The 26548-nt window shown below is 32.6% G+C and overlaps 2 protein-coding genes and 3 long non-coding RNA genes across 13 annotated transcripts; 4 read left to right on the top strand and 1 right to left on the bottom strand.

The window, feature by feature from the left end:
- Window positions 1-2761: 2761 nt before the first annotated feature.
- LOC9316998 (defensin-like protein 149) lies at window positions 2762-3669 on the top strand. The gene is made up of 2 exons (XM_002880885.2): window positions 2762-2924; window positions 3360-3669. Exons 1-2 carry the CDS (start codon window positions 2861-2863, stop codon window positions 3527-3529), a joined length of 234 nt encoding a protein of 77 aa, XP_002880931.1. The 5' UTR covers window positions 2762-2860; the 3' UTR covers window positions 3530-3669.
- A 4048-nt stretch (window positions 3670-7717) lies between these two features.
- On the top strand, window positions 7718-8408 carry LOC110228825. Its single transcript, XM_021026996.1, has 2 exons — window positions 7718-7926; window positions 8008-8408. Exon 2 carries the CDS (start codon window positions 8023-8025, stop codon window positions 8353-8355), a length of 333 nt encoding a protein of 110 aa, XP_020882655.1. The 5' UTR covers window positions 7718-7926; window positions 8008-8022; the 3' UTR covers window positions 8356-8408.
- A 2681-nt stretch (window positions 8409-11089) lies between these two features.
- On the bottom strand, window positions 11090-11754 carry LOC110229555. The gene is made up of 2 exons (XR_002332965.1): window positions 11511-11754; window positions 11090-11400 (listed from the first exon to the last, which is right to left on the bottom strand). It is a non-coding gene; the product is annotated as an uncharacterized LOC110229555 (long non-coding RNA).
- A 9880-nt stretch (window positions 11755-21634) lies between these two features.
- Window positions 21635-23654, top strand: LOC110229547. Of its 9 annotated transcripts, XR_002332956.1 has the most exons (5): window positions 21637-22095; window positions 22613-23056; window positions 23205-23269; window positions 23369-23427; window positions 23550-23654. It is a non-coding gene; the product is annotated as an uncharacterized LOC110229547 (long non-coding RNA). The 9 variants fall into 9 exon arrangements; XR_002332953.1 differs by having other exon boundaries at window positions 21635-22095; window positions 22613-22929; window positions 23007-23427; XR_002332954.1 differs by having other exon boundaries at window positions 21636-22095; window positions 23205-23427.
- Window positions 23655-24135: 481 nt separating this feature from the next.
- Window positions 24136-25070, top strand: LOC110229546. The gene is made up of 2 exons (XR_002332947.1): window positions 24136-24625; window positions 24744-25070. It is a non-coding gene; the product is annotated as an uncharacterized LOC110229546 (long non-coding RNA).
- The last annotated feature ends 1478 nt before the right edge of the window (window positions 25071-26548 follow it).

Genomic DNA, 26548 nt, shown 5'->3' with positions numbered 1-26548 from the left:
AAGATAATTAGAAACAAATTAAAGAAAAGATTTGGGGATCTGAAATGAGGAAAACATGACAGCAAAAACTTGACTGTCTCGGTGAAGTTGTCGAAAAAGTCAAAGGAAAAGTCATGAGTTCGAAATTGAAAAAAAAGAACACAACATTAGCCACTGGGTCCCTCACATGACATTGTCTAGGTCCATCTCACGTGCGGTCCCATTTCTGCCGCCGTTTTGGTGCTTGTGCCCTCTTCGTCTCAAAACTAGTAATTTTTTTTCTTAATTTGTTTACTGATTCAAACTTGAAATACATAACACGGTGAAAATTTAAGGGTTAAAAATAAAACACGGTGAAAAATTAGTTCTAAGATATACTTCCTCCGTTTCATAATATAAGGCGTTTTGGACTAAATGTTTTGTTTCACAATATAAGTCGTTCTCGAGTTTCGATGCATATTATATATTATTTTAATATTTTATGATCATTTATATTATGCAGTCTCTTTTATGATGGTTGAATTTTTTAAAAGTAGATCTTCTTAATTGGTGTGCTTTTACCTAAAACGACTTATATTTTGAAACGGAGGGAATATAAGTCTACTTTAGCTTAGATGAATTACGCGGTTCGAGACTTCGAGTCTTAAAAACATATAATGGCAATGGGCAGAGACATCATAGTATTATGGGGGTCAATTGAACCCCTACAAATTTTGAAAAATCAACTATACTTTATTAAAAATAATTATAATGACCCCAATGTTTTATGGTTTTTGACCTCCATACAAAATTAATTTAACTACATAGAATATTATTTGTCCACATACATTGAAACAAAAATATTATTCTTATATAATGTATAAAATTCTTTCATTTTGTTTGATTTTATCAGGTAACTATTTCATTTTTTCATATGGGTAGATTATTTTAAACAAAATTAATAATATTGTTTTTAAATAATGTATATTATTTTATATTAATTTTTTTTTGACCCTTACAACAACAATTTCTTGCTCCGCCATTCATAAACATGAGGTTCTAAACCCAAAAAGGTATATAACTTGACACTGACGAATGATATGGATCTTTTAAAAAATATCTCACGTAAATATGATTGCTGAGAAAATTATAGGGTTAGACACAATGTTATACTTAGATTTTACAATAATTTTTATACGATCTGTATGTAGTTTTATGGCATAAAGGGCTAATTTTCTAGTATATGGTTAAAATGTTTCTTGAGCTTTTAATATACTAAGGAGACTATTTCTTCATCTCCGTTGAAAATTTCTAAACGGTAGATGCCATGATGAGAGTTTAATGTAGATTTCCATATGAGCTCGCATTCTGGCATGATGTATTGATGTCTAGTACTTCGAAATGACCAATATGGTTTCATGTTCTCAAAATGGTATCTTCAATCAATATGTGACCTTACATTTTGATCCAAAAAAGAATTTGGAATGGAAAATGGTAAGGTCTATTTTCCAAGACAGTTTTGATATCTTCCTCTGTTACATACTATTAGTCTAGAAGAGGACTTCTAATAGTCCAAGAAGAAAGGGTTAAAAGACTATATGTGTTGCGTCTTAGGGTTTGTGATATAGCCTATTAGTGTGAGAGAATGTTTCTGAAGACGCTTGGAGTTGTCAATTAGGGCTAAAAATATATACTCCCTCCGTCCCACAAAGATGAATGTTTTAGAAAAAAAATTTGTCCAATAAAGATAGAAGTTTTGGGTTTCCAATGTCAAATTTAATACAGTTTACCTATTTTACCCTCATTAAACAACAATAAATAATATATTCTTTAAAATGTATTAAATGATTAAAAGGTTAAAATTGTCATTATACATTATTTCTTAAAGAATGTGAAATTTCTAAAAAATCTATCTTTGTGGGACGGAGTGAGTATATATAACTCAAAATTTGAGTTTTCATGACCTCACATTCTTTTACTGTCCCCATTGATTTGACATATTCCTACTAGAAAAATATAAAAAGAAAACTAGAGAAAAAGTTCAAATATATACAAAAATTGAAGTTTTTCTTTTCATTTAACCGAAGTAAGATAAGAAATTAGAGAAAAATATTTATGCGATTTCCTTTATTTAATGTTATAGAAGAATTATTCGTCAATCAATATAGCCATTTATTTAATGCAGATGAACATTTTTGTCCAACTTACAGAAGTTGAGGAGAGAGAACTAATAATATAAAAATCATGGGTATATTCTTATTTTTTTGGTCAATTGTGATTTAAAATTAATATAACTCTTTATTTAATGTTATAGAAGAATTATTCGTCAAGCATGATAATTTGTCTTATAAAGAAAGAGAAAATACTGCATTTATGACTTAGATTCATTTTATGAAATCTTTATTTATGCTACATGCGTAAATAAAATAAAAATAAAATAAATTTGATATATATATATATATATATAATCATTTTTTAGTTTCCTTCAAAAGTACATTTTTCTCTTTTTAAATACCGAAATGTATTGTTTTTTTTTTCTTTTCCGATGGTATAGTAGGTACTCTATTCATATACACCTATTATATATATATATATATATATATATATATATATATATGTGTGTGTGTGTCTGTTGTTTTAATTTAATTGAAAAATATTTGTAGTGAAGGAGAAATCACGAGCGAGTTTATAGCTCAAACCTATCATATAAGAAATATTTAGGTCAAACTAGATCCTTAAATTCAGATATATAGCTTAAAATAGATATATTTGAATAAGATATTCATCTAACTGATTATAAATATCACCACATGTTGTTAAGGTTAAACAAAAAAGACAAAACAAAAACTCATTTTATTCATTATTTTTTAGTTTAAAAACAGTAAGTTCATTTATATCATCCATGATGAAGAAACCCATTCAACTCTCGTTAACTGTTATGATTATCTTCACCATTCTTGCTCTAGGTATGTATTTATATTTATTGTCATCTTAATATATTATACACAATTTTCTATAAGAAAGAATGTCATATTAACTCTTTGAAATATCAATTAAACTATGTTTTCAATAATATCGAATTCAGCCTATATATAATCCATATTTGACCTAACAAAAAAATTGAGTTAAACTATTTTGTACTAAACCTAAAAAATAGTTGTGGTGTAAATATATATGGTATTTTCAAATTATTATTATAGTTATTATGCTTTGGTAACAATCTTGTGTTGTTACAAGAATATTTAATGGATCTAAACATATACAATCTGAATGCCTATTTTGTCGGTCGCTTGGACAAAGAGTTGATGTTTTAGACATTTTATTAGTATATGCTCAAAACGTATATTTCCATTTTAAATATACAATATAATATTTTATGTTTCATACATATTATTGAACAGGAGTGGTGGCAAATGAGGGGCTAGGAAAACCAAAACAATGTCATGAGATTCTAAAGCAATCCAACTGTGTTGCTGCAGAGTGTGACTCTATGTGTGTGAAGAAGAGGGGGAAAGGAGCCGGTGTTTGCACTACTTCTAAGAAGTGTTACTGCTATTATCATTGCCCTTAATGATTTTTTATTTACAATAATAAGAGATTTATAATAAAGTAGTAAAATAATGAATTGGGGGGTTTACAGCCTAACGATTGATATAGTTGTCTCTACCAAATAATTATATAGATTAAAAATAATAATAATGACAATCATAATATTTTTATGATATGAATACTTTTGAGTGAGTAAACAACTGTTATTTTACATTTCATGTTGAAATTAGAGATGTGCTGATTTAAAACTTGTTCCATGTTATAATTTCTTATGATAATATTACAAGTCATTGTTTTATTGTTATTATAACTTGTTCAAATGGATAAATATTTTGATTTAAAAATTATGTATGCGATAATTCTACTCTTCTAATTTAGGCGAATCTCTTAACTTATCTGCTTGTGAAAAAATCTTAGAAGAGTTTGAATCTATGCATAAAGGCCCAAACAAATTAAAGTGTGTGGCCACGCTGTTAAGAGATAAGCGGAGAGAGATATGGATAACAGGATGCAAAAAACTATGGAGAGCAAAACACCCGGACCCGATACTCGAACCGATACCCGGACCGAAAAAATCAGGTTGGGACGGGTTAGGGTATTAGAAAATTACCTTATTGGGTAGAATATTGGATTATCCGTGGGTATCGGGTCGGGTCGGGTATTACCCGTTACCCATTTAGGATACCCACAAACCCGAAGCAATACACATATGTTTTATATATGTATATAGATAATTAGATATATAGTCCTATATAGTTATATACTTATATGTATGTCATACGTTTTAGGTTTTGTGACTTTTGTCGTTTGAGTTTCCTTCAGGATCTTGTTCTATGTTTTTCTTTTTCGAATAAGCGGATTTATGTGATTTTGGATTGGAATCTACTCTTAACACTTAAGAGTTAAGTAGTCATCTTTGTTATTATGGATGGGATTTAGTATTTAAATGTCATGTTTGATGTTCTATTCTCTTTATTTGATCATTTGAATATGTAAAGTGATTTTAAACTTCGGGTATTACCCAAACCGACCCGAACCCGACAATACCCGAACCGGACCGGAACCGAAACCATAGAAATACCCGAATGGACCATAAATTCATTATCCATTCAATCCGAACCCGAACGGGTTTTATCCGAACCCGAACGGGTTACCCATATGCCCAGCCCTACATATGATCCTGGTTTTTGTATCAAAAATACAACCAGAAATGTATTTTTCAAACAGTATATTCTAATTATATTAAAATATTCAAATGGTTTACTCGAGTGGTCTCTTTAGGCTATCACGAATCTCTTAGAATACGAGGTTTCTCCAAAGATGATTTCAGGTTAAAAGATTCCAATAAGATTTTAAAAGTTGTATTGCTTTTTTGTTTAAAATCTTTCATAGAACCTTTTTTGTGGATTAATATATTATATTTCACATTTCAACAAAAAAAGAGTTTATTCAATTTTTATTATTAAAGTGTTGTTTGATTATAAAAAATAGTAGTAATAGATTTGTAAACAAATTTTGGCTGTTAAGATACAATTTCTAATGAATGAAATTTATACTTTATTTTTAGTGAATTTTTTTTCGCTCATAAATCTAATTGTAATTAGTATAATATTCAACAAATTATACTTTTTAAATCTACTTAACATTTTTGAAGTACATTTTTGCTCAAAGCCAATCGGGTCGGGTTTTTTTTAAAGATTTTGACCCGATTAGATTTTTTGACCCGACTCATCCTCCAATCAAAACTCTCCAATCCTTTTAAATTCGAATTTCCAAAAAAAAATCAACTATTTCGACTAAATATTCTCTTATAACTGCCCCGCAATAATCGTTAGCCATATAGTTATGATACTTACCTTAACCATTAGCATAGATTTCGGAGTATATCCTACTAATACAACTTACCAAAAAAAAAATCCACATAAAATCTCTCATTCATTTCGATTACACTATCAAGTAGATGTCAACTGCCTCTAACAAAAAAGATATGATCCTTATTTTCTCACAGTATATGCTATAACTCCAACTTCCCAAAACAAAAAATCCACATAATATCTCTCATTCATTTCGATTACACTATCAGTTATTACTCAGACGATTTGGTATCTCAAGTATATGTCAACTGTCCCTAACCAAAAAGATATGATCCTTATTTGCTCACAGTATATGCCAATCAGAATATTTTTTCTGATATTCAAACCGTGGTAATCAAGATATGCGTGGATTCTATCACAAATCCTTAATTCCCTACCAAGTCACTATATATATTGAAACATTTCTATGCTATTCTTCACGCTTCACAATAGAAACACTAACACAGCTAAATACATACCAGATAATTGAAATGGCTGCCTCTTTTGCTTTCTTGAGAGACATCAGGCCTTACAAGACCTCCTGGCGTGTGCAAGTTAAGGTGCTTCACTCATGGCGCCAGTATACTAACCTCACAGGAGAAACGCTAGAGTTAGTAGTGGCTGATGCACAGGTAACTATATGTCTACATATATAAAACTCCTAAAACTATCATATTGATACTTACTTAAATACAGTGATAGTTAATCATATGTCTTTTCTTTTGTTAACAGGGTATGAAGATTCATGCATCTATCAAGAAGGACTTGGTTAGCAAGTATGTGAACCATCTGCCTGTTAATGAGTGGAGGTTTATTGAGACCTTTGCTCTTAATCATGCATCTGGTCAATTCCGACCAACTGGTCATCTCTATAAGATGTCCTTTGTCACTGGGACAACTGTCCTGCGATGTGATCCAGTCTCTGACTCCAGCTACCTGTCCTTGGCTACTTTCCCAAACATTCTGAATGGGGACTTAAATCCTTACATGTTGATTGGTAAGACATTTAAATATTTTAATTAAAGTTGCTATTACTATTTAGTGAATATTACTAACTAGATTGTTTGTTCTATTTAGATGTTATGGGACAGGTTGTTAACATCGGTGAGTTGGAAACTCTGGAAGCTAATAACAAGCCAACTACTAAGTTGGACTTTGAATTACGTGATGAAAAGTAAGTCTTCATAATAAAAGTAAATGGCAGTAGATACTAATGTTATTATGTTTTTATTATTACTTTAGTATAACTGATAAATGATTTGTGTTAGTGATGAGCGACTGTCCTGTACCCTGTGGGGATCATTCGCTCAGCAAGTGTTTAATGCCTGCGATGCTGCTGATGGAGCCAGAGTCATCTGTCTTATCAGATTTGCCAAGATTAAGGCATACAAAGGTTTTTACCTTTAATCTTATTCACTTATTATCTATGAACCTCTCCTATATCTACTCTACAAAGGAACTTTGTTCTAAACCTTTCTTTTCAGGAGTGAGAAGTATATCTAACTCTTTTGATGCTACTCAAGTTCTCATCAATCCACCTATCCCAGAGGTTGCAGCTTTTCTAACAGCGTAAGAGTTTTCAACAGATTAGTGTACTTAAGTTACTGAACAAAAAACTGTTCTGTTCTGATTCAAATAACTATGTTTTACAGTTTACCTGCTGACGGCCTTGCCCTTACATTCCGTGAGAGTGTGCCCAAGTTTCAAATGGTGACAGTGGCAAAGGATGATTCCTATCTGCAGTATGAGAGGAAGACAATTTCAGAGCTATTGAGTTCTATGGAGGTTATATTACTTTATCTGATTTATATCTTAAATTTAGAATTATTCCTGATATTAACTGGTGTATGTTGTCTTTGCAGATTGGTAAAGTTAGGGTTGTTTGTACAATCTATGGAATTGACACTGACTGGGCATGGTATTACTTTAGTTGCCGTAATTGCAACAAAAAGGTAACACACATACATTCTGGTATTAATTCCGGTTCATTGAAGAAGCCAAAACCTAGATTCTGGTGTGATGTCTGCAAGAATGCTGTCACAAATGTTGTTGCAAAGTATGTAAATTCTGTGTTTCCCAACTGTCTGAATTGTACAATCTGTACAGTTTGATAGTTTCCTAATTATCTATTATACCATGCAGGTACATGCTTTATGCTAAAGTGATGGACAACACAGGTGAAACAAAATGCCTTCTGTTTGATAGTATATGTGCAAACATTGTTGGTGAATCTGCAGCAACTGTGTTAGGTGGATCGTTTAATGAGGTAACTATTTGAATCAGTTGACATGAGATTAGGCTTGAACACCACCTGTTTATAATGTTTTAAAAATATTCTATTTAACACTACTAGATTGAGGATCCAGAAGACCTGCCAGATGTGGTTCAGAATTTGAAAGGGAAGACTTTCCTTTTTCTTCTCTGTGTTGAGAAAGAAAACATTTGGGATGGGAAAGATTGTTACAAAGTTTCCAGGGTGCTGTCTAAACACGGTCTCTTAGGAGATGAGGCCCCAGAAGATTCAGATCAGTTGGTCAATCCTGCATCAATTGTTTCTGGAGACCAGGTAATATTTTCTTTTATTCCCTACTAAAGTATGCATCATTATATTTCCACTCATTACTAACCAACTTACTATGAAATGCAGCCACTGTTGTTGACAATGAGTCAGGATACAGAAGACTCAGTTACTCCATCGTCTAAACGTGTTTATGCCCTAAACAGTTCTGAAACTGATCAAGCCTCAAGTTCTAAGAAGGTTTGTATTCAGCCTGTGGACTTGGTTAAGTCCTCACCAGAGTTTAGATTTGAGGTTGAGTCTGGAAAGAAGGATGATGAACATGGTGCTGGAGATGTTAAGGATGGTGTGATCAAAGGTGAAGGTGTTAAGATTGATGATGGTGTATCTGTCAATGGACAGAGGGTGGAGGTCAAGCCGGTGGAAAAGTTGATGAGTGTCAAGATCAAGAGGGAGATCAAGAAGGAAAAGAAGTGATCTCATGATCAGTGAAATGGGAGTGTCGGTTTTAGTCATGTTTTCTTATTGTTTTCCCCTTAAATCTTTCTATTTTCATTTAGTTTAAACAGTTGTTTCCCTTTAGTTATTTAAGTTTCCCAATGAACTTAGTATTTTCGTTATTTCCATTCAATAATAAGTAAACTTTTCATTTTTTATTATATGTGTCTATCTAATTCGGAAACTCTATATACAAGTAAATGCTCCATAGTATATATTGTTAAGTAAAGGATCTTACTGCCTGCAAACATAGAGTGAAATATATATGTACAGTATTTATACCTGTATATGATAATCTACTAAAAAACATATATATAAACTATAGATAATATTATTTATAATCCAAATTAAAGTAATCATTACATAGAGCTGCACAGCTGATATGAGACGTGAGCAGTTAAATCTGACTTTGAATCTCTTTACCATTTATCAAATATGCATCGAAACAAGTAACTATCCATAAATGAATAATTACAATCATTGCTATACTTTTATGATTATTATTTGATTTCCTTATCTCTAACGATTCAATTTCCTCTCTTTATTATAACTTACTTAACATATATTAAGTCGGTTATTTGATTTTCAATATCTTTTTCCATTTTTTTCGTGCCTGCTAGATCTATACACGAAATCCCTTCTATATTCTTTATATATCATGACATAACCTCTAGGTTTCCCACAGTGCACCATCTTTCTATCTTAAAACCTCTCCAAAGTTAACTCTGCAAAAATCCAATGGGTACTATTGACTACATTTCTGATCTAAACCTTCAGAGGCCTAGATGGACTTTGTACGTGAAGATTTTGTCTATCTGGAATCAAGGCATCGACGCTTTTGCAGAACCAACAAAAATGATACTCGCCGATGAAAAGGTATATTATTTTCAGAGTTATTCTTTTGCAGTCTTCTGTGGATAACTAATTTTGTATTTCTTCTTATATGTCTAGGCCAATATGATTGATGCATTTATTCCTCCTGGAAATTACTTATACAATTTTCGTCAAGGTCTCAAGGAGGGTCAGTGGTACTACATGGCTGACTTCCATGTTGTACCATCTGCTAACCCTGTTAAATACGCTTGGAATCGTTTTGCACTACAGTGTATATGGCCTACAACTATGTGGCCTGTTAGTCCTAGATCAAATAGCAATTTCTTCAACTTCATTCATTCTGATGAAGTTGAGTATGCTGGTGCTCAAGATAAAGAATATGTTACAGGTTATGCTGTAATACAGAATTCTCTTTCAGAATAACTGTAACATTGCTTCAGATTTAATTCAATAACTGTTATGTCTTCCCTATCAGATGCTATTGGTGTGATCTCTAAAGTCTCTGCTATTCAAAGATTCCCATTTGTTTGTCGTGAAGGCGAGACAGACTATGAATCTAGATATGTTCTTTTCGAAATCAAAGATGACATGTAAGTTTACTTCATCTCTATATATCAAATCAAGAACTGTTGTAATAATCATCTATTTAATTCTTTCCAAATTTAATCATTTAGGGGCAGGGTTACAAACTGTGTTGCTGTGGGTAGGTCCTGTCAGTTGCTTGTGACTAAATGGTTTAGGCACATAACTTCTGTCACTTACAATTATGACCCAGTAGTCATTGTGTTGCGTTTCTGGAGGGTTTCAGATTTCGAAGGTGAGTTTCACCCTATGTAATGTGCTATATTATTGTTCTTATTAAAAACCATACATAATTAGACTGATTATAATCAAAATGTTTTTGTTTAGGCAAGAACTGTCTAATGAGTGAGTATGGTAGTTCAAGGATTTTTCTTGATCCAACTTTCCTAGATGTTGAGATCCCGAGATACATGTAAGTATATTCATCTGGAATCAACTAAGGAATTGAATATATTGAAGTCTGAATTAATTATTGTGATTCTTTAATTTTTTCAGCCGTTGCTGGACAGATGGACAAACTGATAAGAAGGATGTGGCAATGGAGTTGGATCAATTGAACTAAATGGCAATTTGGTTTGAAGAATGTTTTTTGTTTATCTCAGTGTTGTGGAAGCTACTTTTAATTTTATCTATGGTTTTATTATGTAAACTTCCTTTTGTGTTTAGTTTCTTTTTACTTCATGTTCAATTGACTCAAAACTACTTATTTTTCATTAAGTTAATGGTTATCGACTTTTTATATTCCAACAAACAGTTAACTGTTAGTTTCTATTGTGTTTAGTAGATGTTGTGTTGATAACTAAGTGTATGGTTAATCTACTATTTATTGTTCAATTCTGTTTGTTCTATATCAAGAAGTATACAATATATGATCAACTCTACTTATCATAAAAGGAAGTATTGCTCAGTGGTAAATCGTTTTCTTTATATGATATAACTTAAGACATTTTATCATTAGTTTGGTCTAATTGTACTATCCAGAAATCTACTTTGGAGGATAGTATTTTACCTTTAACGCTATGTAGTTAATGCTGAATTTGAAGAATCCATGGCATATCTTTTTCCAATCTCCTGTTGGTACAAACAATATACAATTTCCTTAGTTATCTCGATAACACTATATATGCGGAAATTTGTTATTCAATCAGTATAATACTATCAATTCAAATATATGTGATCAAAATTAGATAACCATTAAAGATAATATATCCTGTTCCTATATATACTCCAACCGACTCTAAAGGAAATGTGAATATCATTTGTGATAGAGAATTAATAATATATATGACCATGACCATTTAAATCCTAACACCAGATTTATTTTTGCTTAGAGAGTTCTAGCAATTGTTCCAAACAGGAATAATGAGTAAAAAAACAGCACCTAACAATGAAAACATAGAGTTCTATTCCACCCCACCTAAAAGATGGCGGAGGAATGAGGCAATCAATACTAGCAGAAGTATTCCACGTTCTAATACACCTGTCTCTAATGGTTCTGTCCCTCTACGTTCTGCATTCAATACTGTTTTGCAAGATATTACTAACCTTTCATCAACTCCTGTTATACCAACTGTTATGTCTGAGGATCCACCAACGGTTAGGTCTGCACTAAAGAAGACAATAGTAAGAGGTAGGCATTAAACATTTTATGTCATTCACAAGTTTTTTTACATAACTGTACAAAGTGCAATCATTGACTTGATAGAGTAAAGTAGTACCAATTTTCTGGAATTGATACAGGTACACCCCGTGGAAGCCACTTAACTTCTGTCTCTCCCATAAGCATTTTAGCTACTTCAGTATCCACTCCATTAGGACTTAGGGATATGACCCTAGGTACTGGTCAAACTCCTCTTATGCCACCACCCTCTGAAACAAGACCAAGACAAGGTTAATTATTTGATTTTTTTAGATAAGGATACTTTGTTATTTACTTGCTATCATTTTTACAATCTATTTTCTTTCAGGGAACCAATGTTTTGGTAGTTCTTCATGTATAACTACCAAGAAACCATCGAGATTAATTTCTCAGACAACAAACTTGCCCAGAAAAAATCTTCATTCAGACTTTACAGATGCAGGATCATCTTCTTATCATAAAGGTAATATTTGTACCCTTAGTTTTCGACCGATATTCTACATTCATTAACTGAATAATGAACTTTTTTACAATTATATCTCCTATAGGACACTCTACTACAGAAACTAATGATACAGACTTCATGGAAAATAGCAGTGATGAAGAGATGTATGATGCAAATTACTCTGTGGATTTGAGTGAAGATGAAGCAGTGGTGCAAAATTATGACCATAGTAGCAGTGAGGATGAAAGTTCAGTTATACATATTCAGACAATGGACGCAGATGCAAACATTGATGTTTCATCAGAACCTATTCAGACTGTAGAATCAAGAATTGATCCCAATCAGCATCAAACACAACAAACAGATACTCAAACAAAAAAAAAAACACGTGTCAAGGCTAGAAAGAACATGAAATTAAGTATGTCTGAGTTAATTATTGTACTTTGACAAATAATATGGTTATCTAATATCTGCTAACCATATATGATTTCTTTTGTTTCCAGCTTATCTTGATCATGGAGATCCTACTTACCAGTGTAAGTATTGTGGTGCTTTAATGTGGTATGCTGAGCGTATAAACAAAAGACGTAATCAAAAGGATCCTACTTTTACACTCTGTTGTGGTCAGGGTTCTGTTAAATTACCTTTTCTTAAAGAGTCACCAGATTTAATCAAGAAACTTCTTACTGGTAATGATGCACAGAGTAGAAATTACAGAAAGCATGCCAGGATCTTTAATATGGTCTTTGCAATGACCTCACTTGGGGGAAAAGTTGATAAATCTATACCGAAAGGTCACGGACCTAGCATGTTTCGAATGCAAGGAGGTAACTATCATTTGATTGGCAGTTTAAAGCCTGCAGTTGGTGACTATGCTAAGTATTCACAGTTATATATTGTTGACACTGAAAATGAAGTAGAAAACAGAGCAACTGTTATCGGGTATTAATTTCTAAGACTTTTAACTTTTTTGTTTTTACTGCTTCTGTTGTTCTGTTATCTTTTCACTTAAAACTCTTTCATTACTTCCTGTTTTGTAGAAAGGGCAAGGAATCCAACCAAGGTGGAGGTAAACAGAATCTGAACAAGGAAACAATCGAAGCCATTATGAAGATGCTCAATCTATGCAATCCTTATGTCAAGAATTTCCGAATTGCGAAGGAAAGATTTAAAGATATTAACTGCCAGCCATTTCATATGAGGATATGCTCTGGTCGTAAGGGTGTAGATGGAAGGACTTACAGCATGCCTACTACATCAGAGGTTGCAGCTTTAATACCAGGAGATTTTACAAATGATATGCCAAATCGTGATATAGTTATTGAAGAAAGAACTACACGTCACCTCAAAAGGATTAACCAGATTCACATTTCTTATCTAGCTCTACAATATCCTCTGATTTTCTGCTATGGTGAAGATGGATATAGGCCTGGTATCGAGAAGTGTTATAAAGGGAATGTCACTAACAATAAGAAGAAGAAGTGTATTAGTATGCGTCAGTGGTTTGCTTTTCGCATTCAAGAGAGGCCTGGTGAGTGCCATACTCTGCTACTATCTAAGAGGTTGTTTCAGCAGTTTCTTTGTGACGCTTACACAACTATTGAATCTAATCGGCTATGCTACATAAGGTTCAATCAGTCTAAGCTCAGATGTGAGAACTACAGCTCCATCAAAGAAGCTGCTGACTCTGGTGTAAAAAATATGGAAGATGAAGGCAATCAAATCTTGATTCCAGCCTCATTCACTGGTGGACCTAGGTATATGGTGCAAAGTTACTATGATGCTATGGCCATATGTAAACATTACGGTTTCCCAGATTTATTCATCACATTTACATGCAACCCTAAGTGGCCTGAGATTACCAGATACGTTACAGAGAGAGGGTTAACAGCTGAAGATCGGCCAGACATTGTTGCTAGGATTTTCAAAATCAAGTTGGATTCCCTAATGAATGATCTAACAGAAAAGAAAATGCTTGGGAAGACTGTTGCCTGTAAGTTTTCTTCATTTTGATAATTCAGTGGATTAGGTGAAAGATAACATATTGAAAATGATGTGTATTTTTTTTTTTCAGCTATGTATACAGTCGAATTTCAGAAAAGAGGCCTTCCCCATGCTCACATTCTTTTATTCATGGATGCTAAAAGTAAACTTCCAACCGCTGCTGATATTGACAAGATGATTTCTGCTGAGATTCCAGATAAGGAGACAGAACCAGAGCTGTATGAGGTTATTAAAAATTCAATGATTCATGGTCCATGTGGTGCAGCAAATATGAATTCTCCGTGTATGGTCGATGGACAGTGTTCAAAACAGTATCCTAAGAAATATGAGGAAATGACAAAGGTTGGGGCTGATGGTTTTCCTGTGTATAGGAGAAGACGCTCTGATAACTATGTTGAGAAATGTGGTATTCAATGTGACAATAGGTATGTTGTCCCTTACAATAAGAAGCTATCTGTTAGATATGGTGCTCACATCAATGTTGAATGGTGTAATCAAACCGGCTCTATTAAATACTTATTCAAGTATATTAATAAAGGTCCAGATAAAATGGCATTTGTTGTTGAGCCTGATAAACCGCCAACGACAGAACAAGGTTCAAATATAGATGGAAGCTCCGTTACTCATGAATCATTACCAGAGGAGAAAAAAAAGAATGAAATAAAAGATTATTTCGATTGCAGGTAAATTGAGTAATGTGACTTCTGTTTTACTTATTTTTATTCTATAGTCATATACTTAACATCTTAAGATTAATGATAAAATGTAAAAACTGCAGATATGTTTCTGCATCAGAGGCTATTTGGAGGATATATAAGTTTCCAATCCAGCATAAATCAACACCTGTTCAGAAGCTGTCTTTCCATGTTGAAGGGAAGCAACCAGCTTATTTTAAAGGGAAGGAGGATATAACAGAAGTATTAGAAAGAATTATCAATCAGGATTCCATGTTCATGGCCTGGCTGACATTGAATAGGCTTAATGCTATTGGAAAGAATGGAAAGCGTGCTCGAGAGCTCTTATATGCAGAAATCCCTGCATATTTTACTTGGGATGGGAATAATAAGCAGTGGAACAAGAGGTCTAGAGGGTTCTCCTTGGGTCGTATTAATTATGTTCCAAGGAAGCTAGAAGATGAATACTTTCTAAGAGTCCTCCTTAACATAGTCAGGGGTCCAACATGTTTTGCTGATATAAAAACATACAAGGGTGTTGTCTATGCAACTTACAAAGAAGCATGTTTTGCTCGTGGAATCCTAGATGATGACCAGGTATACATAGACAGTTTGGTGGATGCCAGTCAGTTTTGTTTTGGTGATTGGTTGAGGAATTTTTTCGCTATGTTGCTACTGTCTACTTCTCTTTCTAGACCAGAATATGTTTGGGAACAGGTATGGCCTTTGTTAGCTGAAGATATGCAACAGAAGAAGAGGGACGAGTTCAACAATCAAGGTTAATTCAGATATTAATTACTGTGCCTAGATTTAATTACCTTTTTGATTAGTTCTATTTATATGGAAATCCGTTGATGTTAAATCAATCTTTTTGCAATATATGCAGAGCTGAATCTGTCAGAAGCAGAAATCAAAAACTACACTCTTCAAGAACTGGAGAAAATTTTGTTGTTTAATGGAGGTACTCTTACAGATATACAAAACTTTCCCCGCCCAACTAGAGAAGGTATTGATAATTCTAATCGTTTGATCGTTGATGAGATGCGCTATGACCGTCAGGATTTGACTGAAAAACATGCGGAATGGATAGAGATGTTAACACCAGAGCAGAGAGGTGTTTATGATGAAATTACTGGTGCTGTTTTCAATGAACTAGGTGGAGTTTTTTTTGTTTATGGATTTGGAGGTACAGGAAAAACGTTTATTTGGAAAACACTTTCAGCTGCTATTAGATCTAGAGGAGATATAGTTCTTAACGTGGCTTCCAGTGGAATCGCTTCATTGCTGTTGGAAGGTGGTAGGACTGCGCATTCAAGGTTTGCCATACCACTTACCCCCGATGAGTATTCAGTGTGCAAAATACCTAAGAAGTCTGACCTTGCAGATCTAATAAGGAAAGCTAAACTTATTATATGGGATGAAGCACCTATGATGAGCAAGTGGTGTTTTGAATCTCTAGACAAAAGTTTCTGTGATATAATTGGTAATATAGATAGCAAAGTGTTTGGCGGAAAGGTTGTTGTTTTTGGAGGTGATTTTAGACAAGTTCTTCCTGTAATCACTGGTGCTGGCAGAGCTGAAATTGTCATGGCAGCCCTAAATGCTTCTTATCTTTGGGATCACTGTAAGGTACTAAAGCTCACTAAGAACATGCGGCTACTAAAAAACGATTTGAGTGTAGAAGAAGCTAAAGACATTAAAGAATTCTCAGATTGGCTTTTAGCTGTTGGTGATGGTAGAATTTCAGAGCCAAATGACGGTGAGGCTCTAATTGATATACCTGAAGAACTGCTAATTACTGAAGCAGATAATCCCATTGAATCCATTACTCTAGAGATTTATGGAGATCCAGCAAAGCTAAAAGAAAAGGATGCTAAGTTCTTCCAAAAGAGAGCCATTCTAGCACCAACAAATGAAGATGTCAACACAATCAACCAGTATTTGTTGGAGAAGTTGGATGGTAAGTAAATACTTCTGATATATCTAACTTATCTCCTTTTAAGTAAATCGCAGATCTAATTTATTAAGTATCTCTGTTCTTTCCTACAGGCGATGCAATGTTATTTCTCAGTGCTGATAGTATAGATCCTGAAGACTCCGATTCACTTAGAAATTCTGTCATCACACCAGATTTTTTAAACAGTATCAGGATATCAGGTTTGCCTCACCATGCGTTAAGTTTAAAGATTGGTGCTCCAATCATGCTGCTTCGGAATATTGATCCTAAAGGAGGTCTATGCAATGGTACTAGGCTTCAAGTTACTCAGATGAGCCCGCGTGTTCTTCAAGCAAAAGTCATAACAGGAGACAGAATTGGTGATATTGTTTTGATTCCATTAATCGTCATTACACCGTCAGATACAAAACTACCTTTCCGGATGCGTAGAAGACAGTTCCCAGTTTCACTGGCTTTTGCTATGACCATTAACAAGAGTCAGGGTCAATCTCTAGAAAGAGTTGGACTCTATTTGCCTAAGCCAGTGTTTTCTCATGGCCAACTCTATGTCGCTTTATCTAGGGTTACTTCTAAAAAAGGTTTGAAAATTCTTATCCTGGACAAAGAAGGTAAGATTCAAAAGCAAACAACAAACGTTGTTTTCAAAGAGGTTTTCCAGAATATCGATTGATAATTCTGCGGCAATGATATTTCAAACAGGATTATCATAAAAGGTATGTTTACTTTACCTTGGGATCAATATGTTTGCTTTATGGTTAGCAAAACCCACACTTATTTGGACTTATATTTCACTTGCAATCTATTTACCATTTTCTAACATATTGATTATCATCAAATTGAGAGAATAAAGGTTTTAAGTCTATGATTAAGAAAGTAGGAGCTAATTGTTACGATTTGTTTTAATTCCTTAAACTCTCAGATTTTGTGTTGTTCAGTGTCAACAGTTATATATATCGAATTAACATGCATCCACAAACAACCATTAAGTAACAATTATAGAATTTCCTCTTCAATCTACTTAACATTTCATAAACTTCTATATGCAAAACGGAACTAAGTTAACTACCAATTACATCATACTGAAAACTAACCTCAATATATTGTTAGAACATATCGCAGCTTCTCTTGAGGAATGATCCCATATCTGCATATAAAATATTCACACTGTTAGAAATCAGACAAATTCATTGAAGTCTTATTCAACATTTACAGATTCAACCAAAAAACGTGATCAGTTGACACCAACAAAGTGCCAATACTAATGAAGCAAGTAAGAAGAACATAGATACCTCAGGAACAATCCTGTTCAAGAAAGTCTCAGTATCAGCCTGAACATCTGGATCATAATTCTCATTGATTGTCAAAGAAGCACTCGTGTGTTGCACTGAAACCAAAAAAAAAAACATTTACTTAATCAAGAATTCCAAAAAAAAAAAAAAAAGAGAAGAAGCAGAGTAAGAAAGAAAACTCACAGAAGACATGAGCAAGACCACAATTGAAATCTGACAAGTCTTGCCCAATTTCCTTCACTATCTGTTTTCAAAACAAAACAAAACCTCAGAAACCCAAATTGAATTCACAAACCAATCAAATAAACAGCTGAAAAAAGCTCATAAATTGAGTCAATTCAGAAATCGCTTCGAATTGAAACAAAATCATCTACACGAAAGATGAAACCTTTGGAGTAATAAGATGACATCCACGACGTAGCGGTGGAAGTGTGATGGTTTTCTGAGCCCGCGGAGAATTCAACCAAATTCATTGAAATCAGACAAATTCATTGAAGTCTTATTCAACGTTTACAGATTCAGATATGGTAGAAAACATGGCATGACAAACATTTGAATTGCAAACATCAGATTAGATCTTCAAAGATATAATTTGCTGTCTACGCACACATGTTCCAATTTACAAACTATCGAAAAACTAACAACTTTTGTTGATCGAAAAAGAAGAAATCGATGATATATGTTATAATTCTGGAATTAGAAAAACTTACATGTTTAGTTTTCGAAAAGAAATTGTCTTCTAGAACTCGATCATCCGATGCAGCTACAAATTAGATGTTAACTTGAATGATGAATTGGTTTTTAATTTCTGAAATTGGTTAGGAAATGGTGAGTTGAAGAAGCTCAATCAGTCGGTGGAGAAGATGCTCAACGACACGCAATTGTCATTTTTTTTTTCCATCCAATTGTTTTTTTTTCCTTCTCTGGAATATATTGGGCTGCACTCTATTTTCAGTAGATGGGCTTCAGTTAAAATTGTTGGGCTTCTAATGTATTTGAGATTTTGCTTTTTATTATATAGTTAATTTGTGTATTTAATATTTTAATTATGGTTTTACTATTAAAATTAGATGATATAAACTTATTTATATGATCTTATATAAAACAAAATTTAAATATTTTCATACATATATATATATATATATGTCTATATTTCCAATCTATAAAACACAAAACAATAAATTTATATAAATCTAATATTTCGAAATTATATTAAGTAAATAGTTTTAATGTGTCCTAATACTTTTAACAGAAATAACCATATTTAATTACATATTCTTTGTTTATACTGTATCAACTAAAAATATACATTACTGACGGTTGACCGAATTATACTGTTTATATAAAAGATGTTAACTTATGTACGCCATGAGGTTATTATACCTATTAATATAATAAACTTACAACTCACAAGAAATCATCACAAACGTTCTAATAAATTATCTAACAACACAAAAACATAAAAAATTATACACCACTAATACTTAATTTAATAAAAAAAAGTCAATTAATATAATATTAAACCCGCGGTATACCGCGGGTCATATCCTAGTTTATATATATGACTCTACAAGAGACTAAAAAGATAATGACAAAAAGATTGTTGAATAGGTCAAAATCAAATGGTCAAAACATACAGTAAAACCTCTATAAATTAATAATGAGGTTTTATTAATTTATTAATTTAGAGAGGTATTAATTTATCGATAAATTAATAATTATAAATTTATAGAGAGATTTTACTAATTTTGTAATATTTTTAAAAATTTCTATCTATAAATAAAAAATTTTTATATACAAGCAATATTTTTTAAAAACTAATTAAAAATAGAGAAGCAATTATTAAGTTTACAAAACAACACAAACTGTTTTCGAATTATAGATTCATATTTCATTAAAAAAATTATATATAATATTATAAATATATATCATAGTAATTCATATATGACATATATAAATTTGTATCATATATATATATATATATATATATATTGGTAAGTTTATACAATTATTAATTTATGATATAGATGAGACCATATGTTTATATAGGATTTTCAAAAAAAAATATTATCTTATTAATTTATCGATTTATGCCATATTTTACACTGATCCCAACTCGAGACCGGAAGAATTTATTAATTTAGAGAAGTTATTAATTTATAGAGTATTAATTTATAGAGGTTTTATATGGAGAGTAGAGATGAAGAAGAAATCAATTAGCGAAAAAGACAACAAATGGCTTAGTTTTTCGAAGCAAACAAAACAAGTTCCCTTATTTTGCTCTCTTATTTTTCAGTACCAATCTGATTGCCGTGGGATCTGTTTTGTTTTTACTTCAACTCGTTGGGATGATCCAAAGTTTGATTTATTTATGTAATACTTGTCGAAAAAACAAATATGTACTGATTTAGTATTATAAATTTTTTACTTAAAAATGACAGAAAACATATGAACCTTTAAGTAAGTTCAATTTAAATTTGAATTATATTTTTGAACTCACAATTTTAGGGAGAGAGTAAACAAAGTTGTTTATGTAAACGTAAACAAAAATCTTTTGTGATTTGGATATGTAGGTTTACTCTATAATTTAGTATTATCTTTTTTACTTAAAAATGACAGAAAACATATGAACCTTTAATTAAAATTTGAATTATATTTTTGAACTCACAATTTTAGGGAGAGAGTAAACAAAGTCGTTTATGTAAACATAAACAAAAACCTTTTGTGATTTGGATATGTAGGTTTACTCTATAGTTTTGATATATACCGAGATCATTTTTTATTATGAGCTTGAAAATTGTAGAGCAATACAAATATATGATGATTGTAACCGTGAAATTCTAGTTTGAACATGAAAGATTGAATGTTGTAGCTCGCTGAAGAAGATTTGTGCATATCTCCTTTCATATTTTTCTTGACTCGTAATTTAATGTTGTTTTAAAAATTTGTGGTTTTTTTGGTCTAAAGGAGGAAGACAAGAAACATTATACTCCATTCAATAATTATCGTAATTAGTCAGTATATTTTTTTAAAAAAGTAATGTTATCTTAGAGTATATACCCGAAAGGTTAGTTAGGCAGATCTGATTTTTCTTTTCTTTCACAATAAACAAATGTGAGAAGTTTGTTTAATAACTATTAGTTTATTTTGATTACTATTAGTTTATGATTTGCATATTATTGGTGTCAAAATTCTTTTCTTCCATGATCACAATTTTTAGGGTTTTTGGGGCTAAAAATAATTAATGTTTAGGGTTAAGACCCAAAATACTTATACTCTTCTTCCTTTGGTGTTTTATTAGGTCTCTTCTCACTACCGACACCCATCCCTTTATACACAGAGGTGTGCGCTTGTGGGATGCTATCTCCCAAGATATCACAGAGGTTATTGCGGTGATAATCACAGGAAATTAGCCGAGTTTTTTTTGCACCAAAACAGGCCTCATCACTGCTTTGGTGGGTTTAGTGATCTTACCGATATGGAGGCTTTATGCGTGGTTGCTATCTTCAATCAAGAAGGGGGTTTGCCTGTGGGTGTGCCTCTCCTCCATATTGAAGACATCTTCAATATTGCCCCATGGAGCACTACAAAAAATATGAACATATATAGCACATGACGATAGCACGGTTTTCGTAATTGCTATTAAAAATGGGTTTCGGAATTTGGTTACTATACCATAGCATTTCAAAAACGCTAACTATATCATAACATTTCAAAAACGCTAAGACTAATAATAGTAAAGTGGGAAGCTAAAATCACTTTGGACAACCAACACTTAACGAAAATTTTACATTTAGCGCCTAACAAAAAAAAAAAAAAAAAATCATATTACCAACCAAAATCTAAATTTTCTTATCTTTTCTCATTCTACTTCTCCGTGGATACCTCTTCGCTCTCTTCCTCTTCAAATTCTTCTTCTTCTTCATAATCTACTGATTAAATCCGCCGTGATGACCATATCTCCGACTTCTCCTCCTCCCTCAATCCCACCACCTGTTATCGCTTGCGCCTATCTCACCTCTCCAGCTTCCCCCAACCTCGATCTCTTTCCTCAAATACAAATATATCAGATCTACCCTATCATTAGATAATTGGGATGGATAAGAAGTCCTCCGTTGTATCAAGGCAGTGGTAGAGATTCTGGTAATGGTGGATGGGATAACGATGATTCGTTCAGATCTTCATCTACATATATGAGGCATGGTCGTGGTGCTCCGGCGAAGTCGGAATCGTCGGAGGATATAAATTCTCGGTCTCATATGAGTCTTCATGTAAATTTAAAATATGGGGATTATGTAAGTCTCTTTATCTCTTGCGCTTCTACACATTATTTTTATTTTCTTAAATCTGGAGATTTTCGATTTCGATGGCTTAGTTGAAAATTGTGTTACTGATTCGGCGTTTTAATCTAATCAAAATTTCGGGTTAATTTTGTTGTTGATTAGGGTTTATAAGTTTCTGGTTTGGATTTGTAAGTGAATCTTTAGTTTCATTTTTTCTTGTTTTTCTTTTGAGACTTTGTACATTGCTCTTGGTTCTTCTCCGAATTATGAGGCTCTTACACAAGCCGTTGACCACCCTCTTTTGTTTTTATAATTGATAACAGAAAGCATAAGTTCATGAGCTCCATCTTTTGTTATTAAGCCGTAATATGTTTCGGTTTGACTTGATTTTAATATACAACGATGTGTGGTGATAAGAACATAAAAGAATGTGACTTGGTGTTCTCTAATAATTGCTATAAAGTTTCTCTTATGTTAAGTAGAGTGATGTTTATGATTACCAATATATGTTGTGTTATATGTGTGTCAGGAAGCATTGGAGGAAAAAATAAAGCTATATAGGAAGAAAGTCTTTGTTTTTGGATGTACATAACGTAAGCTATTTCTCTAATCTTTTTTTTTTGTTTTGATTATTGGCAGTCACTTTCTTCGTATCGTTGGACTTAATACAACTGTAAAGCTATATTTTTAACATTAATTAAGTGGAGACTTAGCCAAGAGCTTTGCCGGTCAGAACTACTGAAACCAATGGAGAAAGAGTCAGATTTCTTACCGGCGCGTTGTCTCAGAGTTAGTGGTGTTGTTACAGTCACTGGAGTATGCCACAAGGATAAAGAAGTTGCTCAGGTAAAAAACTATGCTTCTCTGTTTATTTCTTTCATGTTCCGAATTGCTTTGATTCCGAAGGTGACCAAAATTCACAGAGGAAAAGACCTCAAGCCATAGCACATGTCTTCTAATTTTGAGTATGGAGGTACTTAAAGCACACAAGTTCAGGCATCTGCTCATAATCATGTTACATAACCTAATGCCTATTTTGATAGTTTCTTTTACTTTTTTTACTTGTTGATTCATATTAACAATTAATGAGATGGAATAATATTTCTGGATTGTTGAATTAGGCTTGGAAAATTAGGCCAGAGATTAAGTAAGATGTTGCGGGCCTTGCGGCTATGTCTGGGCTCAGGTGAGGGAAATTCTGGTCTCGTTTTAATGGGATTTAATTGACAAACGACAAACGTACATGAGTAAAAGGAGAAACCAATAGAAGATAGGCTTGTTGCAGGTGTTATAAAAGTTGTTAAGGTTCTCTGATGGCTCTTTCACCACGAGCTTCATCACAAGGTTTTGAATCTCTTTAACCATGTAAAGTGATTAGAGACTGTGATATATTTATGATTTTCTCTTTTTTTTTTTTTTTTCTAGATGTCTCTCTAAGTTTGTTATCTTTATGACGTTTGATGCAGCATTGATTTTAAGACAAGGACTATAGAGGGATTATGCACGGGAATGCTAACGGCAAGGCAAAACACATAGAGAAAACAAGATGGAAGTCTGTTTTTATGATGTTAGCTTTATTTTGTTTAAAACTTGGTATTATGTTATGAAAAAATGGATAATGTAACAAATACTGTTATGTATGTTGATGATTTATGAAATATAAAAATTATATTATAAATTTAATTAAATTTATTTTGCAAAACAGGATTCAAATATAATAATTATATATAAATCAAATAAAATTTATATTCAAATATAAAATGCTATAATATAATATAAAATAACACTAAACGTGTGCTATAATATAGTATATTAGAGCATTTTATTCCCGCTATAATTGAACGATCAATAGTAGCATGTCATAAAATGCTATCGTATGGGTGACTCCTAACATAGCTGCCGATGTCATAGCATTTGTAAATTCGCTATGTTATATGTATGATAGCATATTTTCCGCGCTAATGATGAACATATTTCTTGTAGTGGAGTCAAGAGATTTTCCAAACTCCCCCACCCTATGCATGGCTTTTCTTCCATTTCAGAATCTCTTACTAATAAAAGATGATAATTGAGGCTTCTAAGTCTAGCCACATCAGCTTAAATCAAGTTTCTTTTAAGCTTGCCACGTGTCATGGGCTAATAATGCTCTATCTTCTTTGAGAAATCGTTCTCGTGTGTGATACCAAATCTCCAATCAAAAGATGCCACATGATCACACATCATCTCCTCTCCTCGTCGCTTCGTTTTCCAAGATGCCATGTCAGCCATTTGATTTCTCCTCGGGTTTGCGACGTCACCAAGAAGCCCTACCTGGACGTTTCCCTTCCTCCGTTTAACGCTCTTGGCCAGGGCACTTGAAACGCCATCTATTTATCTTATAAAAGAGTGTTAGGTCGTCATTCTGTCTCCACTCTCGATAGATCAATAATTTTAGACGCATGGATGCTCTCCTTTTTTGGGTTTACAAATGATTAGGTATAGAAGGATGTGGAGATGGGATCATGGGACTCACGAATTGTTATTGATCTAATAATTGTTTCAGGTACTCGATTACAATTGTTCTTCCCCCTCTATTGTCTGATCTATTACAATACATTAACTTCTCACAATAGATTTATCTATTTTATGATGATATTATGTTTATAATCTTTGTTTCCCAGTTTTGAAATATGGTTTCAGTTCGGTTTATCAATCTCCGACGTAGCCAGAATCGCCAGGTAGCTTGCGCTTGGTAAACACGTGTATTAAAGTCTTGCATTTGGAGAACTTCTATAAGTCCCGGCCAAAAAAGGCTTTCAGGCCAGAGAATCATTTGACTCCCTCTTCGTCGGAGTAACGTACAAGTTCTACATAGAAACCTTATATCAACACTTGAACTTTTATTATATAATTTCCTATGACAAAGATGTGATGCATATATAAATGGTATGTACTGTTATGCAAGGAACTCCTTTTTTATAATCTCCTTCAGTTTGTTGCATGCAAAAGTATGGCAGTTTGATAAACACAAAATTTGAGAACACAATAGAATTAGAGAAAACAAAGGTGTAGAGAATCACATTTGGGGGTATGGTAAGAGGCAGTTGAGGATATAAAAGAATGTAACTAGCCGTAGACAAAAACTAAATCTCAACGAAGAGGTAAATGAATGTGAAAGAAACCTCAAATTGCTTGATAGCCAGAGAGAATCTGTAGAGATTATAAGGTCTAATTAAATTTCTACTTTTCTTTCTTTGATTTTGTTTTCACATTAATACCAAGGTTGACTCTTAAAATCTTTTGATTGTGGTAGCTTTACACATTTAAGTCATTTGCAGGTTTTGAGACAGCAATTGTAGCTTCCTACTCAGGTTCGTATAGTTAAAAAGAAAGTACCAAAAGCTTCATGATTTTTTCATTACCTACTTTTGTGATCTTATGCAATCTGTAGTATCATATTTATCTTCTTTTTTTTTTTTTTTTTTTTTTTTTTGATCAAAGTAGTATCATATTTATCTATGTTTGTCATTTGATGATCCATTGGAATTTTGTTTGGCATTCTTCTAATATTAGTCAAGTTAGCTCAAATGTTTGGCATTCTTCTAATATTAGTCAAATTAGCTCTAATGTTTGATCATAGTATTCGTTAGAATTATTATACTTTTTGTGATAGTTTGATTATTTTATTTGATCGTTTAGTTACTTGCTGCCAGATCGTGTGTATGCTGCTCTTCGATTCAAAATTAATGTTTGTTTATTAACCTCATGGTTCATTCTAAGAGTGTTAACAACCAAACAAATAATTGTGTTCTTAATAATAGATGTCTGGTTTTAGTTGTTCTGATAAATTGATCAAAGTAGTTGTATAATGTTTAACAAGCAAGCAGATGATTTATAATTGATTCAAGAAAAATCAAAAATACTATCTTAATATCTTAGTAGACCTTGACGGATTTGTGCAATGGGTTTATGACTTACTCATGGAGATGATATTTATTTATCCTTAGGAAGTAAAAAGTCAGAAAAAGAACAATATAAATGGAGGGTGTTGCAGGACGTACATACGAAGTGGCACATATTAATAAAATTTGGTTAGGTAGAGGAATTCTTTTGAGAAGAACTTATGAGTTATGATTAACTTTAATTGGCTCATAAACTAATTATTTTGCTTATTCATGAGACGCCTAAAAACAATATCGCTACAAGAACAAGATATATCAGAATAAAAGGCAAGAAGGTTACTAAAATAGAACAATCAAGTATAAAAGATTTATGAGAATTTTAATTATGTATGAATACATAAAAACATCTAATTTAAAACAATATTTTCATATATTTATAATCACATACGAACAAATTGATAACACATAAGTTGATTTTTGATAATTCAAAACTCCAAATATATTAGTTGTCAAATATATACCGGGCGTAGCCCGGATTATCTCCTAGTTAATATAATTAGGATATATTTTTGTTAAACTACTGT

The sequence above is a fragment of the Arabidopsis lyrata genome, assembly GCF_000004255.2.
Source record: "Arabidopsis lyrata subsp. lyrata unplaced genomic scaffold ARALYscaffold_4, whole genome shotgun sequence".
NCBI lineage: Eukaryota > Viridiplantae > Streptophyta > Magnoliopsida > Brassicales > Brassicaceae > Arabidopsis > Arabidopsis lyrata.
This window is presented reverse-complemented; position numbering and strand designations above follow the sequence as displayed.